Here is a 19,011-nt window from a genome sequence, read left to right as displayed (position 1 = left end):
TCTCTTCTCCCCCCACCCGTGCCCCATCATTTCTGGTTCTTATAACAACCCTGTGAGGTAGGTTGCACTGAGAGAAAGTGACTGTCCCAAGATTACCCACTGAGCTTCATGACTGGGGTTTTAAACCTGGATCTTCCCTGTCCTAGTTGATCACTCTAACCATTACTCCATGCTGGCTCTTGTAAAAAGGTAGTGAATTTTAAATTCTCAACCAAATTACAACAGTTTTCATTGGAATCTCTGAGACTATTCCAGAATAAGGCTGTAATAAGAAGAGTAAGCACCACTGGACTCAATGAGAGTTACTTCTTTTGAGTAGACATGTATAAGATTGCATTGTAAACATCTTAATGATTACCACCCAGGTAAATTTAAACTTTTCAATATAGAAAACAAAGTCATCTGATTCCACTCTTGCTTGCATTTTTTTCATTGATACTTTAAGTAAAAATGCCTCACTTCTTTTTTCAGTCAGATATTTGCTGGCATCTAGCACAACTTATGGTGAATACATTACCCGTTAATTAGGGGCAGTTTATGCTACAAGTTTTATTGAAAAGGTCCACTGGGAGGTGGACAATCTCTGTAATTAATTTATTCAAGGTTGCTTGCGCTTTGAATGTGTGTGAAATGGTGATGGGGAGGGCACTGATTCACATCAGGATTCAACAGCCTATGCTTTGGGTTTGCTCAAGATTAAATCACACTGTGGTTTACAGTTGAAGAGCATTTGCTGTGACTAAATTTTCTGTACGTCATAACAACCAGAGATATGGGTGTTGTTTCTGAGAAATAATTGCATGTTGCCTCAAACACAGGGAGAAGCATCTGCCTCTGCTCCCCCAAAATGGAGAATGCTCCTGTCTGAAAGGAGCTGCTCTAGTCTCAGTGTACACAGAGAGACAGGGTAGAAACACACTCACTGTTCTGCTGGTTCTGGTGCGTCTCCACCTCTCTCTTCTGAAATCGGCACACACCACTCTAGTCAAACCCTGCCCCTTTTTACTGTAAAACCAGATGAGATCAGCTTGAGTGCATTTTTTTAATCAGTTTCAAAAAGATTTCACAAGTGATTAGCAGATCAAGCCATTCCCCCTCCATGTGTGGCTAATGGAAACACTTTGCTGTGGGCGACTAGTGTGTTCACAGCCACAGTGTAGTTGCTTCCAGATCACATGTTTATTGAACATCTGTCCCGATTTGCTTGCATAATGCTTTTGTGGAGGTTAGAAGACATCAGCTGTTGATTGTGCATTCATTCTGATATGTTTGTGGGGATGTTGTGCAGTGCCGCATCAAGCACTTTCCTGTGCATTTCTCCATCACTTTCCTTATTGCAAAAAGTCTGCTTTTTTGGGGGGGGGAGCAGGTTTGCTGTGCAAGACCACCAAATCAAATCTGAATTTGCCAGTATGTGATTGAATTGCACCCAAAAATAGCAACAGTCTGGAAGTATCCTGTGTGTAGTTTAATGGGTTAGAGTGCCGGACTAGGGCTGTGGAGCCTTAGGTTCAAATCCCCACTTGCCCATGAAGCTAACTAGGTGACTTCAGGCCAGTTGCTTTCTCTCAGCTTAACCTACCTCACAGGGTTGTTGTGAGGATAAAATGAGAAGGGAGGAGGAGAGCAGAGAACACTGTACACAGCCCCCTGAGCTCCTTGGAGGAAGGAAAGGTGAGAGGAGAAATGTTAACAAACACTATTGGTTTACTAGGTTAGAGATGTTGCAGTATTTCACAATGCTTGCCATTTAATTTCTTTTTCTTGGAACTGTTTCATGCCTCTGGGCCAAGCACACACTGTCAAAATCAAGTGCATTTGCACACTTCCCACCTCCTTTCTCTAGGGTAGGGTCCAGCTGTTTCTACTGCCGCTACTATTAATGGTCTGTGTAATGACAGAGAAGCAACATCCGTGAAACTCACCTAACGTTCCAGAAGAGAGAAAATTATCCTATTGTGCCGGGGAAGGAAAAGGAGCACCTGCCCTTTATGCCATGGCTTCTTTTCTGTATCTACCTAAAAGTAGGAAGGTGCAAAGCAGCAAACAATGTGGACAGGCTCCAGGGATGCAGGGCATTCACAGAGCACAGGCTTTGCAAGCTCCTGATGTCATTTTTTTTCTGAAATAAATGCCCAGGCCTGCTGTGATTGTTGATCAATTATTAAACAAGATGAGCCTTCGTTGTTTGAGTTTGTTACCATCTGGCTTTTATCTGTATAACAGCAAGCACCTCAAGAGTGTCACTTAGCGTGAGATAACTCTCTAACTCTACTGCTGGAGGGCATCGTCTCTGAAGAGCAACATGTATTGAGCTGAATCTAGAGACTTCATGAACCCTGTCTTACACTTGCAGTCAATATTCTAATTCCAGTCTGTTCCCCCCCTCTATGATGCCTATGGCGCATTTCAATGCTGGCAATTCTTTCCTGAAACCGAATCCTAGAACTGAGTATGGTGTGAAGAACATTTCAAGCACATCTCTTTTTCCAAAGAATACTGAAAACTGTAATTTGTTAAGGGTCCTGGGAATTGTAGTTCTGTGAGGAGTAAACTACAGTTCTCAGGATTTTTTGGGGGGGGGGAAGCCATGACTATTACAATGGTATATATGTGCTTTAAATGTATGTTGTGAATGTGACCAAAGGGGTTCTGTTGTCGCTGTCTCTGTCATGAAATTGTAAATTTCTGTGCATTTGTTAACATGGTTTGTGTATCATGGCTCAGTTACAAGGGACCATGAGAGTTACATCTTGGAAGAAGACAGGCCTCTGTGAGAGGAAAATTTTAAGTTTTGTTTCCAGCTGCAAGCAGTTGGGGAGGCCTGAACAGAAACACCTGTTTATCTCTGCTAATCAGTGGGAGCCTGGTACTCAAGGCCATGCAGGCTTGAGAAGGTTGAGATCAGAGATGGGAGGGGGGCCTGCAAGGCGCGAAAAAGTGAAGAAGCTTCAGGAACATGATTACATCAGAAAGCCCTTGATTGGTTAATCCATCCTGGACCGTTGGGTTTCTTTTTCCTTAAGTATAGGGTCTGAGACCCATAGCCTTTGTTCTCCTGGATTTCCATCTTGATGGGTGATTACCTATGTGGGGTTCCACTACTTCTTGTTATCCTGATACTATTCTCTCTGAGGAGAGATGAGACCTATCAACAACTACCTCTAAGTAAGTAGATGAGGCTAGATAGTTTATTATATTCTGTTGTGTGTGTGAACTCTCTTATGTTATACCTGAACCCCTGGTTGGGTGTGAGGTTTTGAGGAATTGTTTTGCTGCTATATATTAATGTGCACTTATATTTTAATAAAGCTACTTCTTATTAACCTGGTGTGTTCATTGAGGGGGAAGGTGGTTCTGAATCCAGCACCTTGACAATTTGACCACAAAACTACCAAGAAGTTAAGCAGAAGTATATTTTGGTTTTACCAGAGGTTTCTGGACAAGGAGTGTAAGTTTGGCTCTTGTCTCACTGAACCTTGGTTTACCTATTTCTGGGGTCTGAGTTCCCCTAGCTCAGAGTTGCACCAGTGAAGGGGTGGTGGCAGCCTATCTTCTACCTTGCAGGGTTGGTGTTTGCACAGCCTTGGCAAGGGGAATTTGGTGATTGGGTTCCAGATCAATTGCCCTAAGGGTGGGAATTGGGTCTGAAGCATGCAAATCTTGGCCCTTGGGGGCAAGAGTCCATGACAGTCTCTATTACTGAACTTGGATAGTAAGTGCCAACAGGATTGGAGCCCAAACTGGGACCACTGAGAAAGAAGAGGGAAGTACCAGCATCCTCAGGAAAACCCTGCAGTTTGTAGGACCAGAAAAACCCTGATGGGAACAAACAAAAAACCCAGGAAGCATGCTCGGTAGCCACAGAATATTGACTGTCAGTTGGGAAAGAAAACCAGAAAAATGGAAGGAGGGGAAGTGGAGTGGCTTGCTTGAGGTCTTTCCAGCTGATAGTGTCCTCAAGGAGGGCAAGACTGACTGGAACCCCGAATGCAAACATTCATGCTAGGAAGAGGACATACTGCAATATTTTCTTGCGGATCCAACTTGTTAAAAACTACTCAGAAGCAAACACTGCAGATATTATCTACATTCATGTTCCAAATGATCATATAGCCATTATTTCTCATGTTTTAAGTTAGGGCACTTTGATAACAGAATAAAAATAATAGATAAACATGTTGAAGTAATAATAATGAAACAGAATAGGGTTTTTCATCAGTTTTGTACATGTCCAGCATTGCAGAAGTTAAAGACAGTCCTACCTTGAAATGTAATCATGGTTGTTTTAGTCTCTGTGTCTATATGCACATCTCCACTGGCATCCATTTTGAGCCTGGAGATGTTAGGGTGGTCCTATCTTTAGAAGCTCTTTTCTGAAATAAGAAAATGAAATATTCTGTTCTAGACAGGTTGGCCAGGTGGGTAGGCAACAGCCGTGGCCCCACGTGCTTGGAATGGCCCATCACCACCTTGGCTCAACCTGGCCACACCACTAATTGTTAATCAGCTAATTGTTGGACCCCCATACCTTTATATATGGCAGTCAGATTAGAAGTGGATGCACAGAATAGAGCAGCTAGAGTGAAACCATGATGAATTAAGATGGAGGACACTTTTGTGCTGTGTGAGTCATTCTGGTTGAAGGCTACTTGTAGTTCTGTAAATGTTGCACTTTCCGTTGCCAGATGAGAGCTTCTGGTAAGAAGTTGGTACAGTGATGTTGGATAGCCAAAACAATGTTGAACTGAAAGAATACTACAAATGTGTTTTTGAAACTCTGTCACAGGTACCAGTAGAAAATCACTGATGCAAGGACCTTAGGGGCTTGTTTTATCCCCCTCCTAGTCAAAGTGTGGGAATTCATGGTCTGCATATTTTGGGAGTTCACCCGCAATTATTAAAATTCATGTAATATTATTGGATAATTCCAACCCCTGATCTAGTTTTGCTGGTTGATATAAAAGTTGTATTGAGCTGTTGGTGTGTTAGCTGTTCTTTGGTGGGGAGGGGGGGATTGCCTTTGGATTACTTTTTCTTATTTTCTTACTGCTATCTGTTCTCTGCCCTGAGTTTTGTTTTGCGAAACAGAAGGTTTCAGGCCTACCCATTCGTAGGTAATATAATATTATAGGAAACTTAGAGTAAAATATACGAGTAGTGGGGCTGGAGGGTGTTAGGAGGAAAATATATTATTTATTCTGTTAGTTCATATTTTATGGTTTTAATTAATTAGCTTATGTAAATATATATTTCACATCACTTTAAGATATTTTCTAAGTTATTTTAAGTTGCTGTAGTTTCAAATATTATCTTTGTTTTATTTTCTATCAGTCCTATAGTATCATTGGAATTGGACTGCCTTCAAGTCGATTCCAACTTAGGCGACCCTTTGAATAGGGTTTTCATGGTAAGGGGTATTCAGAGGGGGTTTACCATTGCCTTCCTCTGAGGCTGAGAGGCAGTGACTGGCCCAAGGTCGCCCAGTGAGCTTCATGGCTATGTGGGGATTCAAACCCTGGTCTCCCAGGTCCTAATCCAACACCTTAACCACTACATCACACTGGCTCATAGTACCATTAAGTTTATGCAAACATTACCAATGTAACTTTCAGTTATTTTATTTTGTTCTATCATTTATGATTATAACATGGTTTTTCATTACAAAATCTAATTCTTGAGAACTTTGTAACTGATGTTTTTGTTTCAGTTACTGTTCTGACTTGGTGGTTTGTTTGTGTTTTTCCTCTTCATTTCACTGCGTTGCTGCTGACCAAATAGAACCTGAGTGATGAATCCGCTGAAGGTTGATGCATAGGCCAGAGTTTGGCAGTGTATGCATGGGCCTTGATTGGATCTACTAATTGACATTTAGAACCCAATTTTTACTAATACCCCTCCCCCTCTTGCCAGATTTTTTTCAGTGGTGGTGCCTCTTTTGAATTGAAGCCAAGCTGAGATTCCATCTATGACGATTGCCTGCCATTTTAAGTTATCTAAAATATGATGTCCTAGCCTATAAATCTATGAAATTCATAGATTTCCTACATCTGTGGGCCAGGATGTTGTATTTGGGGTAACTCAAGATGGCAGACAGCTAATATAGATGGGAGCTAAGCTTCGCTCCCAAGCACCAATGCCCATCCATCACCAAATAGTGTGAGGGGCCCCAGTGGAGTGTGGCAAATAGTGCCACTCCCAAAGCAGCAGTGGCAGAGAAAGCATGTGGCTGCCATAGCCACTACAAGTAGAACTGAGGAATTGTATTGATATTGATGGATACTGTTTTTGAAATATCTGTGGTTTCTTGGCATTGAATTATTTTATTTCTTTGTTTATTATAATGTCTTTCAACTCATGCTAGTAAACATTACCATCCAAAACACTTAACTGGCATTGGTGTTGTTTCTGTGGTAGCACATTTGCTATGTTGCTGTGAGTCTGGACATGATGTTGAAAGTCATGACAGATTTAGGGAAGTCTTCAGTAACTTAGATCATCTGTCCCACAGGTAATCAGTACACTGAAGCACCTGTCCATGGACATCATCTCCTGGCTCTGGAATTGCTCATGTGTATAAAAGGATATGGATTTTTTTTCAAAGTCTCATACTGCTTTGGACATACTCTAGAATCTTTTCATGCTAGCAACAATCACTAGCTTGACTAATGGTTTTTGGCAAACCTTGAACCAGCTGCAACAGAGGGATAGAGAAACATCCAAAAGCAACAGAAGAACAGTATCTTGATTAGGGCAAACTAAAATGGCTCAAAGTAGTGAGCAGCCTTTTGAATTCACATAATTAACCCCAAACAATGGGACCTGTAACAAAATGTTTCAGTGTGGAGTGCTCCTGCTCAGTGATAGCAAGCTAGCCATGCATTCTTTTAGGATGTGCCATTCCATCCCCACACCACAACATAAAAACCAACAACAAAAAATTCTATAAATACATTCAAAGCAGGAGACCATCTAGGGAGACAGTTGGACCCTTGGATGATAAGGGAGTCAAAGGTGTACTAAATAAGGAGATTGCAGAGAAGCTAAATGAATTCTTTGCATCTGTCTTCACAGTGGAAGATATAGGGCAGATCCCTGAACCTGAACTAACATTTGCAGGAAGGGATTCTGAGGAACTGAGACAAATAGTGGTAACGAGAGAGGAAGTTCTAAGCTTAATGGACAATATAAAAACTGACAAATCACCGGGCCCGGATGGCATCCACCCGAGAGTTCTCAAAGAACTCAAATGTGAAATTGATGATCTGCTAACTAAAATATGTAACTTGTCCCTTGGGTCCTCCTCCGTGCCTGAGGACTGGAAAGTGGCAAATGTAACGCCAATCTTCAAAAAGGGATCCAGAGGGGATCCCGGAAATTACAGGCCAGTTAGCTTAACTTCTGTCCCTGGAAAACTGGTAGAAAGTATTCTTAAAGCTAGATTAACTAAGCACATAGAAGAACAAGCCTTGCTGAAGCAGAGCCAGCATGGCTTCTGCAAGGGAAAGTCCTGTCTCAGTAACCTATTAGAATTCTTTGAGAGTGTCAACAAGCATATAGATAGAGGTGATCCAGTGGACATAGTGTACTTAGACTTTCAAAAAGCGTTTGACAAGGTACCTCACCAAAGGCTTCTGAGGAAGCTTAGGAGTCATGGAATAAGAGGAGAGGTCCTCTTGTGGATAAGGAATTGGTTAAGAAGCAGAAAGCAGAGAGTAGGAATAAACGGACAGTTCTCCCAATGGAGGGCTGTAGAAAGTGGAGTCCCTCAAGGATCGGTATTGGGACCTGTACTTTTCAACTTGTTCATTAATGACCTAGAATTAGGAGTGAGCAGTGAAGTGGCCAAGTTTGCTGACGACACTAAATTGTTCAGGGTTGTTAAAACAAAAAGGGATTGCGAAGAGCTCCAAAAAGACCTCTCCAAACTGAGTGAATGGGCAGAAAAATGGCAAATGCAATTCAATATAAACAAGTGTAAAATTATGCATATTGGAGCAAAAAATCTTAATTTCACATACACGCTCATGGGGTCTGAACTGGCGGTGACCGACCAGGAGAGAGACCTCGGGGTTGTAGTGGACAGCACGATGAAAATGTCGACCCAGTGTGCGGCAGCTGTGAAAAAGGCAAATTCCATGCTAGCAATAATTAGGAAAGGTATTTAAAATAAAACAGCCGATATCATAATGCCGTTGTATAAATCTATGGTGCGGCCGCATTTGGAATACTGTGTACAGTTCTGGTCGCCTCATCTCAAAAAGGATGTTATAGAGTTGGAAAAGGTTCAGAAGAGGGCAACCAGAATGATCAAGGGGATGGAGCGACTCCCTTACGAGGAAAGGTTGCAGCATTTGGGGCTTTTTAGTTTAGAGAAAAGGCGGGTCAGAGGAGACATGATAGAAGTGTATAAAATGATGCATGGCATTGAGAAAGTGGATAGAGAAAAGTTCTTCTCCCTCTCTCATAATACTAGAACTCGTGGACATTCAAAGAAGCTGAATGTTGGAAGATTCAGGACAGACAAAAGGAAGTACTTCTTTACTCAGCGCATAGTTAAACTATGGAATTTGCTCCCACAAGATGCGGTGGTGGCCGCCAGCTTGGATGGCTTTAAAAGAAGATTAGACCAATTCATGGAGGACAGGGCTATCAATGGCTACTAGCCATGATGGCTGTGCTCTGCCACCCTAGTCAGAGGCAGCATGCTTCTGAAAACCAGTTGCCGGAAGCCTCAGGAGGGGAGAGTGTTCTTGCACTTGGGTCCTGCTTGCGGGCTTCCCCCAGGCACCTGGTTGGCCACTGTGAGAACAGGATGCTGGACTAGATGGGCCACTGGCCTGATCCAGCAGGCTCTTCTTATGTTCTTATGTTCTTATGTTCTCTCCCTACAACACAGGGTTTATTCTAAGCTTTTTTCCCTACTGCACAAGCAGCCAGCACACTGCCCGCCCCCAAACTATTCAATAAATTAGTCCCATAATATACCATTAGGAGGGTGTCTTTTTGTGACAGTGTTCACCAGTATGGAGTACCTGCACTTCTTTTTTTGCTGCCCATGCCAGCTATTTGTGCTGGCACCCACAGTACTTTTATCAAGATATGAGTACAGAATGCTTTTTGGTGTTCTGCTAATACGGCGGCTTTCAATTAGAGTAAGGCCCCACTCATTCGGTGCTTGTTCCGCTTTTACGGCGTTTTTTGGGCATCAGGTGCCATTTTATTGATGGAGTTCTGCTTTTCGGCAGGTTTTACTTTCTGGCGAGGATCTGGAACATAACCCGCAGTATGAGTGGGGTCCTTCTGTACTGGCAGCTAATTTTTCACCGAAAAGGCACTGACTTAAGAGTATAAGGTTATGAAGATTTGAAAGGAACCAGTTTTTATTCTCATTTTTATTTTTTTATTTTCTCATCTTTTGCTTTTTTAGAAACTACGTAACTCCTTATAAAATCCCACATGCTCAACTGCATAGAAACTTATTTCACACTGCACAAAATGTTTTGCCATTGTACAAAATAAAATGTGTCTAGCTGCACGTTAGAATAAACCTTACAGCAACAAACCCTCAGCATTTTGTGGCTGAGCATTATTAGTCCTCACTGGGTTATTTTGGGGGTTTCACAAGATGTCTCACTTATATGTCTGTTATGAAAGACCCTATGTTACCCTCTAGCAGCAGCTTTCGAAGGGTCTCATACAGGGGCAAAAGGTCTTTTTCAGTCCTGCTACTTGAGAACAACTGAAATTGCAGCAAAGAATGGCTGATAGCCAATGTTAGTCATACTTAAATGCATTCATTTCAATAGGTCTGTTCTATGACTTAGTTAGATATAACCTCCTTTTTTTTGTCACTGAGTGACCTTACAGCCCTGTGCCTGTGAGGAAAGGTTACTATAGTAAGTCAAGTTCCAAAACCAACAGAGGTGATCATTCTGTACTCAAGAGTGTTCTCACGTCTTCTGTAGAGAAATGCTTGGTACTGGAAAGAAGGGGGCATCGTAATGTGAAACTTGACACATGAGCTTCTCACCTGCAGCAGAATTTGGATTATTGTTTACCTGGTAACAAGGTGGTCCTCTTTCCAACAATGAAGTCTTTTACAGGAAGCACAAGGTGGCAGTTCAGAATTGAAGATGAATGCTAAGTCTCTATTCATAACCCCCATGATGTCTGTTTCTATATTGTCCCAGATATATGAATACAGAAAATGGACAAACTAGGGAAATCCTGCTTGCTTCTTATTGTCCTGTTCATGCATAGCATGTTTCTTGTGTGCATGTCTGTGATTCCGTGAACAATAGTGGATGGGCTGATATTAATAACTCAAGCACATACTGTGATCTTTTGATGGGGGACATCAGGATTGGAATATAATGGGGAACAGAGCATAGCATTTTTTTTAAAAAAAACCAGAATAAATATGTCAGGTATTACTTTGCTTGAAAACAGAGACAATGGGCACTTATTTTATTTACACCAAAATCTATATCCTGCTTATTCCCACCCAAAGGAGTTGTTCAAAGCAACTAACAACATGTAAAACACAAAAATAAAGATTATAGTATCCCATCACTTTTTAGTGCTGAAAAACAAGAACGATTAAGAATTTTTCAGTTAACTGGAATGGGTTTTCTTTCTTTTAGTGACTGAGTGGCACTGCCAGATTTCACATTGTTCAGACCAAAAAATACTTTGGAGAAGATAAACGATGTGAATCTGGACGGAAAGTTTAAAAAGTAACAACCCACAATATTCTCCAGCTACCAAAGATTAATTTTTGTAAACAAACCTTTTAATGGTTACAAAGGGAATTTTTTTTTAAAAAACCCTACTGAACTGTTTCAGGACTGGTGAAAAGGTGCGCATGTATCAGTGCTCTAAATCCAATGATGCTTTTATATACATACTAATTTTACTTTTTAATTCCCTGGCAGGGATACATGCCATGAACTTCTGGGACATGTGCCTCTGCTCGCTGACCCTAAATTTGCTCAGTTTTCCCAGGAGATTGGATTGGCCTCCCTAGGAGCATCTGATGAGGATGTCCAAAAACTTGCCACTGTGAGTCACTAAGTTTTTAGAGTGTGAGTTTTGCTTAATTCTTAAGAATCTGTCATGTTGAATAAATGGAGTGTTTTTCAGGGTGAAAACAGGCCACCCAGTTCCCCTAGCTCAACATTCCCACCACCCTTACTCCTTTGAATGGCCTGTGGTTAATCTATGCGTGTGAGCCTCAGTGGCACAAAAAGTCCTGGCAGCTGTGAGTGTATTGTTAAAGGTAGTGGCATAATGGTAGGATTCTGATTCTCTCTCTCTGTTTTACAAAAGCTTAACCTCTCAAATTCCAAAACAGTTTCCTTGAGTACCTCTAGAACAGCCTTTCCCAGCCGGTGTGCCTCCAGATGTTGTTGGACCACAACTCCCATCAGCCTCAGCCATTGGCAATGCTGGCTGAGGCTGATGGGAGTTGTGGTCCAACAACATCTGGAGGCACACTGGTTGGGAAAGGCTGCTCTAGAATATAGATTTGGGACAATGAGGTATGTTGGACTCATTATATTGTGTTTCCCAGCGTATTTTTTTACAAACAATATTATAAAAGCTTTTATCATGATGCCAGCCCATTGGGTGAAAAGCAAGCTGCAACGCTAATTGTGAGAATGGGGTTTCCTCGTTCATTACAATGCTGAGGAAAGCACTGCGTGCAAAGGAGAAGAATGTAGTGGAGTTCTGTCTGGCACAGTGGAGAGAGGAAGACCTTATGTGAGTGAAAGCTCTGTCTGATCAGAGCTCTAACATATGTACTAGGAACGTCGGAATCAGGAAGGATACTACATATATGTATGGAACAGCTGTCTCTTTTAATACGTTTGTTGTTGTTGCAGAGAAAGACAAAACCCTAATATTGCTTTAAGTCTTTGTGTTGAATATATGGCTACAGTGGAATGTAAGACTATAAATATTGAAAGAAATTTACAGTGCACAAGGTTTAAAAAGTCATGGAAGGGGGAATCAGAAATATTTGTGAAAGTGTGCAACAATGCAGAAAACAAGCGGCTAATGTGCAAGCATGGTGTATGCCACATAAAATAGATCAATTAGGTTTTTGGACACAGAATCCTTCTGTTTTCACCATGACAGTGATCAGCAGCTTTGGTGTACATGTAGAGCTCCACTCATGCAGGTGCTTCATAGTGTTTTCTTCAGTGACCTGAGAAATGATTGGTGCTTGCTTGCTTGCAGTGGGGAATCTATGGATATGTGTAAGCCCCTACAGTCATGAGGCTTGAGTTCACACCCAATATTTAGATATTTTTGGAAATGAGTGTCGCATCCCACAATTTGTTTGTCTGTTGCATAATATGTAATGTCATGGTTTGTGAGATTCTTGTTTAGTGATTAGTGTGCTTATCCTTATTTGTTAGTCTCAGTATGTAGGTCAAGAGATTAATAGCCATTATTTTGGAAATGAAGAAGTCAGTATTCGGTGTACAAGCCTTTTGCAGCTTCTTCTACTACACCTCTGTCTACAAAACTGTCCAATTCAAGAAATTGCTGTCAGGAATTAATTGGCTCCACTCAACTCTTTCAAGTCACCCCTCCTCCTTCATTTTTGAAGTAGCTTACCAACCTCTGTCTTTAAAGTATTAAAAACTCCATCGTTCCCTTCTTTTTCTTGGTAACATTTATTGTGACATTTTAATCTAGATCTGGGGAATGAAAATGAAACCATTTCTGCTTTTTTCCTACTGATCTGTGTACAGAAATCTGCAGAAATGAATTGCTCCTGAAACTGGGAGAAATTGAGGGTGTAAAAATGCTTATAGAGCTTATTTATAAATATACATGGTTTTGAATGGTAAAGGTGAAGTCTTTTTAAAAATAGATCTATCTATATATTGTTGCATACCACCCCAATCTCTGAGTGGTGTGAGACTTCCAGGGGTTCCTACACTTACCCAGGGTTTTATTTCCTTGGAAAGAAGGCCAGCGGAGACTATGGTATCTTATAGGATATATGGTTTTTATTTAAACACATTCCAACCTGAGTTTAGGATTGAGGGGTTCACAGCATTAACAGTCCATCAGATGTTGCTCCCCATTGCCCATAACCTTAGCTGTACAGAGAGCAAGCAAGCACCTGTGTCTGTCTACAGTTCCCAGTTTCTCTAGACTAGACTAAAAACACAAGCCTCTCCTTGGCTCCATGATAGGGGGAGGAGGGCCTTTCCCCTGAAAAGAGTTCTAATAGCTGCCTTTGGATATGCAGATTGACCATTCAATAAGGCCATTAACTCACAAGCTAGTTTAACAAAGGAAACTAGCCTGATCAGTAGAGCAGGTTTCTTGCTTGCATATACCAATCTCAGATATAAGATTACAGGCTTGAAGGGGACACAAATAAATCATTTATCTCATCTCTCAATCCCATAACAATGTATTTGCTTACATATGCCATAGAATTGTTCACGTTAAAGGAATATTTTCTCCAACTAGGGAAATTAAATAAGATTTCTGCTGGCTATCTCATCAACGTAATGAATTGAAGGCTTTCTTTAAACATAAAATAGCAGTTATTGTGGTCAAACCATTAGATTCTGTAGCCTTTCTTCAGATGCTCTACCTGCATGCATTTTCCAGGCCCAGTCATTTTTTTTGTTGCCTCTTTCTGCTAAGCCACTTTCCCTATTTTTGCCCTTGAGGCCTATGTGTGTGCCTTGTCTTGGTAGATTGTCATACTTCAGATCCCTCCTCAGCATTTCCTACAAGTTAACGAGGCTTGAGGAATTCATTCTTTGCATATTCAGATATGAATTGACCTGATCCTGCACTTCCTGGATGAATGTGGGTGAATCAGAATGTAGCTATCTGATGGATATCACACTTCTCTGAATGTTGTGATGAACTTCTTGGCACAAAACATGGATGAAAATGTATTTTAAAATGTCTTTGTTGAGAAAATATGTTTAGAAAACCATATTTAGCCAAAAAAAAGCATTCAAAATATTTATGTGAATTTTCATGAAGATTAAAACAGCAACACTGCAGATTAATGCAGAAAAGGGATGGAACGAGTTGAACACAAGTGAAAATGATATAGAATGGAAACAGACCATTCCTCCTTACCTATGCTGCATTTCTGAGTGCGAGGAGTGGACATACCTTGACTCTAGTGCCCATGCAGGCACCATGCTGTGCACAACCTACTATTTCACCTACTGCAGCTGCTGAGGAATATTTTGGATTGTGATAACGTATTGTCAGACTAATATGTTTTTCTGATATTCACTTATTTATTTAGGAAAATTTATAAACTGTTTAATCAAAACAAATATCTAAGTGGTATACGTAATACAAAATAACTATCAATAATATGCAGATAAAATCAAGAGAATGTAAGAACAGATATGCATAACTAAATAATATGTCAGATAGGGTTGCTGAAAGTTTTTTTTTTAAAAGCAGGCACGTAAAACAGGATGGTGAGAGTGCCTGCCTAATGTTAATAGGCAGGGAGTTCCAAAGCATATGTGCTACCACACTAAAAGATTAAGGCTTCACACATTGGAACCAATATCATATGGCACTTGTAAAGCTGCAAATTGTGCAGATCGAAGCAGTCAAGTAAGGTCAAGGTGATCCCTCAAGAAAACTGGCCATCATCATCATTGCCATTGTCGTAGTCATATACTAAGAGTAAAACCTTAAACCTTAATAGATCTTTAACCAAAGAACAAACACTACCTTGGCCTTTTAACTGGCAGAGGACAGGCTGTTTCAGCATAGATTAACATGACACTCAGCAGGCAAAGGAGAGCCTTCAGAAATATCTATCCGGGTTTGTATGCTTGGACTGTGATCTTTGGCCTGACAACCGGCCCTGCTGGCAAACCTACCTATCATGCAGCAATGATAATTTCCTCTGCATTGTAGCCCATAGTTTGATGTCAAAATACCGTCCTTTCCGTAATGACTGCAGGGTCTGAATTGATAGGCGTCCGCACACATGGCAACTAGACATCATTTGTAGACTCTGTGGGATATCCTGAAATTGGGACCCAGGCATGAATGATGTATTTATTATGCTGAGCATGTCTTAATTTATATTCCTCAGAGTTGCAGATAGCTGAGAGCAGTAAGCAACATTTAGGGTCCTGCAACATTTCTTAGATCACAAGTGACTACAGGTTCCAGGTCAAGTAAATTAAAATACACTTATCAGTTATGCAGCACTTTAGTGTGCTTAAAGTGCTTCACATACATTATCTCAGTAATCTTGACACCAACTATTTAAGTATGCCAGTATTGATATCCTCATATAGCAAAGGTTAAGAGAGTAGTGGTTTGGTGAAAGCAGGGCTGGGGAAACAGTGGTCCTCAGGATGTTGTTGGACTCCAACTTTCATCAGCTCCATCTAGCATGGTCAATGGTTGGGAATGATAGCACTTGTGGTTAAACAATATTTGGAGGTTCTCCCTATCACCCTTAAGACAGTCTACTGAATCCATAGTAGAGGGATATTTGAACCAGGAACTTCCTAGCGCACCACTATGCCACCCTAGCGCACCACTATGCCACACTAGCACTTGAATTGCACAGAGAGCCACTAATTTAACTGATGTAACATGTACAAGCTGAATCAGGGTTTGGTTTCCTTGAAGGTTGGTGGAGACTATGGTATCTTCATGATATATGGTTTATTTAAACATATTTACAGTCTAAGCATAAGATGGAGGAGTTCAGAGCATTAACCGTCCATCAGATCTTTCTCCCCATTGCCCATAGCTTTCAGGCCTCTCTCTGTGTCTTTTCAGCTTCACCCCCAAGATGAGACTAAAAGAGACAAGCCTTTCCTTGACTCCAGGATGGGGGGCGGGAGGAGGAAAAGAGTTCTAATAGCAACAAGATCTCTCTTGGCCACATCCGTTTGGATATGCAGACTGACCACTCAAAAGCCCATTAACTCACAGGCTGCCTTCGCTAATCTATTAGGTTAACAAAGGAAACTAGTCTGACCAGTGGAGCAGGTTTCGTCCTTGCATATCCCAACTTCCAGAAACAAGTTCACAGGACCCAAAGAAACTTGTCTATTTCAATGGCCAATCCCATAATAGCATATTAGGCAAACTGCATACAAACGTGCATATTAAGGGAAATTTGCATGAAAATGCCCAGGCCTTTTTTTAAAAAATTGCAAACTGATGTGTAAATGTGGAGAACAGAAGACTGGAAAAATGAGAAACTGAGAGAAACCAAAACGGACAGATTCACCCATTCCTACTTTTTACATAATGAGGGAGGGGGAGGAGGGAAAGGAAAGACAGAGATTTCCAGATGTGCAACAGTGTGACAAGCTTGTGTACACTTCTCATTAGATCTCCAGTTCTCACCCCTTTCAAGGGATAACTGAATGTCTCCATTCATTGCAAGTGCTGTTCCAAGGCCTGCAACATCTTGGAAGCATCTGAGACACTGCATGCCTAGTAGGGCTCCAAGAGGACTCGGGGATGGTGAGATGGTGTTGCCTCCTCCAGCCCTATGATCGTTCCCTTCCCACAGACTGTGGTACAGGGTGGGGGCCCGTTTCATGATGAAGGCATTGGTTTGTACGTATAATGTAGATGGTGGCCACCTCCAACTCCTATTTACATTAAAGGATCCTACACAACTATGATCAGGATGGCACCCAACTCCCGTAAAAGGTGAATGCAATAACATGCAAATTTATACAAAAAAGAATTATTTAATTATGAAGTTGTTAAAAGCTCTGAATAATATTATTTATAGTGTTAGGTCCAAACCGAACACGTAGGCCGTCACTGTCTACTCAGCCCACATATACCCGGGAAGGTGCGGAGTTGAGATCAATAATATTTCCATACCTAACAATAGTGTAAAATGACATTTGCACTAATAGAAATCTGCTTTCACCAATCCTTATATTGGAGAGCAATGCAGAAAAAAGATGTTGAGCTACCCAGAAATTTAGAGGTATATAACACGCATATCTTTATGTTTTATGGTGATGTCTTCAAAGGGCTCCTATAATGAGCACTACCCTGCATGTCAACTTTCAGGCACAAAAATGTAATAGATTTTGATATTCAAGTTAATAAGAGAATAATGTGAGCCTGACAAAGCATTTGCATGCTCATTATGTCTGCTATTTTCAGGGAAACATCATCATCATTAAGAAATTGCAGAATCGGCAATCACAGTCCTCGGCTGAAGTTCAATCACTCATGCTGTGAATCTGTGATCTGCCAGAAAGGGGGGGGGTTGGAGAAAGGAGAGAGAAAATGAAAAGAAATCCTCTTAAAAATAGCTTGATGAGTTCTGTAGTTTTCAGGAATAACTGAAGTAATTAGTTAAGTAACTAAGGTCATACCCCAAGCATTTTGCTTTTATAGACATATGTATTTCATTTTGTTTTCATTTGCTTATTTTTGATTGTTATATATGGAGTAGAAATCAAACTAGCAAAGAAATATGTGTGGGTGGAATACTGACCCCATTAACACAACTCAATGGGGATGAGAATTCGATCAAACTTTTTTAAAAAGACCAGAGGAAACTATAACTCAAGTTCTGCCTTAAACCAACAACAAAAGTATTAGTTCATAGCCATTGTGAATTTATAATTTCTATGGCTATCCAACAAGTACATCCAGCAGCACAAAGATTTCTGCTTGTGCAACAGAAGTCCCTCTCCTCTCCTCTGGACCCTCCCCAAATGTGCTTGGGTATGTTGGGAAAACTCCCAGAACAGATTTATGGGGGCACATGGGGAGAAGATAGGGAAGGTTAAGCCTCATCTTGAGTACTGCATCCAGTTCTGGACACCGCACTTTAATAAGGATGTAGACAAACTGGAACAGGTTCAGGGGAGGCGAACAAGGATGATCAGGGTACTGGAAACTAAGCCCTGTGAGGAGAGACTGAAAGAACTGGCTATGTTTAGCCTTGAGAAGAGAAGACTGAGTGAGGGGAGATATGATAGAACTCTTCAAGGACTTGAAAGGTTATCACACAAAGGAGGGCTAGGATTTCTTCCCAATTGTCCCAGAGTGTAGGACACAGAATAATGGGCTCAAGTTATAGGAAGCCAGATTTTGGCTGACCATCAAGAAAACTTCCTGTTAGAGCAGTATGACAATGGAACCAATTACCTAGGTGGTGGGCTTTTAACAGAAATTTAGTATGAACACAAGGAATTAAATGACTGTCATATTTTGTTTAAAAAGAAAAAAGATGTTAAGGACACAGTGAACAAGGTGATACCACAAGGTATCCTCCTTGAGGGTCCCTCCTAGTCTTGTTTCTGATCTTTAGATTTTCCTTCCAGTTGGACAATCAAGGGAAAACTTTGTAATTGATTGCTATGTAAAGGACTAACTATGTAAAGGACTAACTAAGTGATTGGAAAATAATTGTGGAAAGCAATTAGATTTTTATTTTTTACTGATTGCTGGGTTCATGCCCAGAAACCTTGAAAAGGCCTCATGCTGAGCTGCACACACTGGAAAAATCAGAAAGGCCTGAGATACAGTCTAGATGGCCAGCCAGTCAGCTAACTGTAGTGTGCACAGCAGTGTTTCTATTCCTCTAGGGCTGTTTTCAACCTTTGCCATAAGTTCTCAAAAGAAGAAGAAGAAGAAGAAGAAAAATGGCCACTGTGTTAGTGTAGTGAGTGCTTTAAAAGAGTAAAGAGTAACTTAGGGTAGTTTTTTTTCAGATCACTTTAAGTTATCTCTTTATTTCACCCTTTAGCAATAAGCACCCAATCCTGCTCTACTCATCATAATAACTGCAGAATAAGCAAACTCTTACTTCTTACTGCAGGCAAACATGCTTCTTTATTGTGGCTGTGTAGAGAACACAACTGAAACTGAAAAGCAGAACAAACCAAAGCCCAAGGGGTGGAGTTTAACTCTAGTCCATAATACAAAATTCTAATATTTAACTCAGGAGTCATATATACTATACAGGCTGCTTTTTCAAGATCG

The 19,011-nt window shown here is 40.9% G+C and overlaps 1 protein-coding gene across 1 annotated transcript in view; it reads left to right on the top strand.

Annotated features, from left to right (window-relative positions):
* The window catches only part of TPH2 (tryptophan hydroxylase 2), a 91,289-nt gene that overhangs the window by 39,809 nt on the left and 32,469 nt on the right, over positions 1-19,011 (top strand). The window contains exon 8 of the mRNA XM_061639729.1: positions 10,938-11,064. Within this exon, the coding sequence (XP_061495713.1) occupies positions 10,938-11,064 (127 nt within the window). The remainder of the gene's footprint in view (positions 1-10,937; positions 11,065-19,011) is intronic.

This window comes from Rhineura floridana, chromosome 8 (assembly GCF_030035675.1).
Source record: "Rhineura floridana isolate rRhiFlo1 chromosome 8, rRhiFlo1.hap2, whole genome shotgun sequence".
NCBI lineage: Eukaryota > Metazoa > Chordata > Lepidosauria > Squamata > Rhineuridae > Rhineura > Rhineura floridana.
This window is presented reverse-complemented; position numbering and strand designations above follow the sequence as displayed.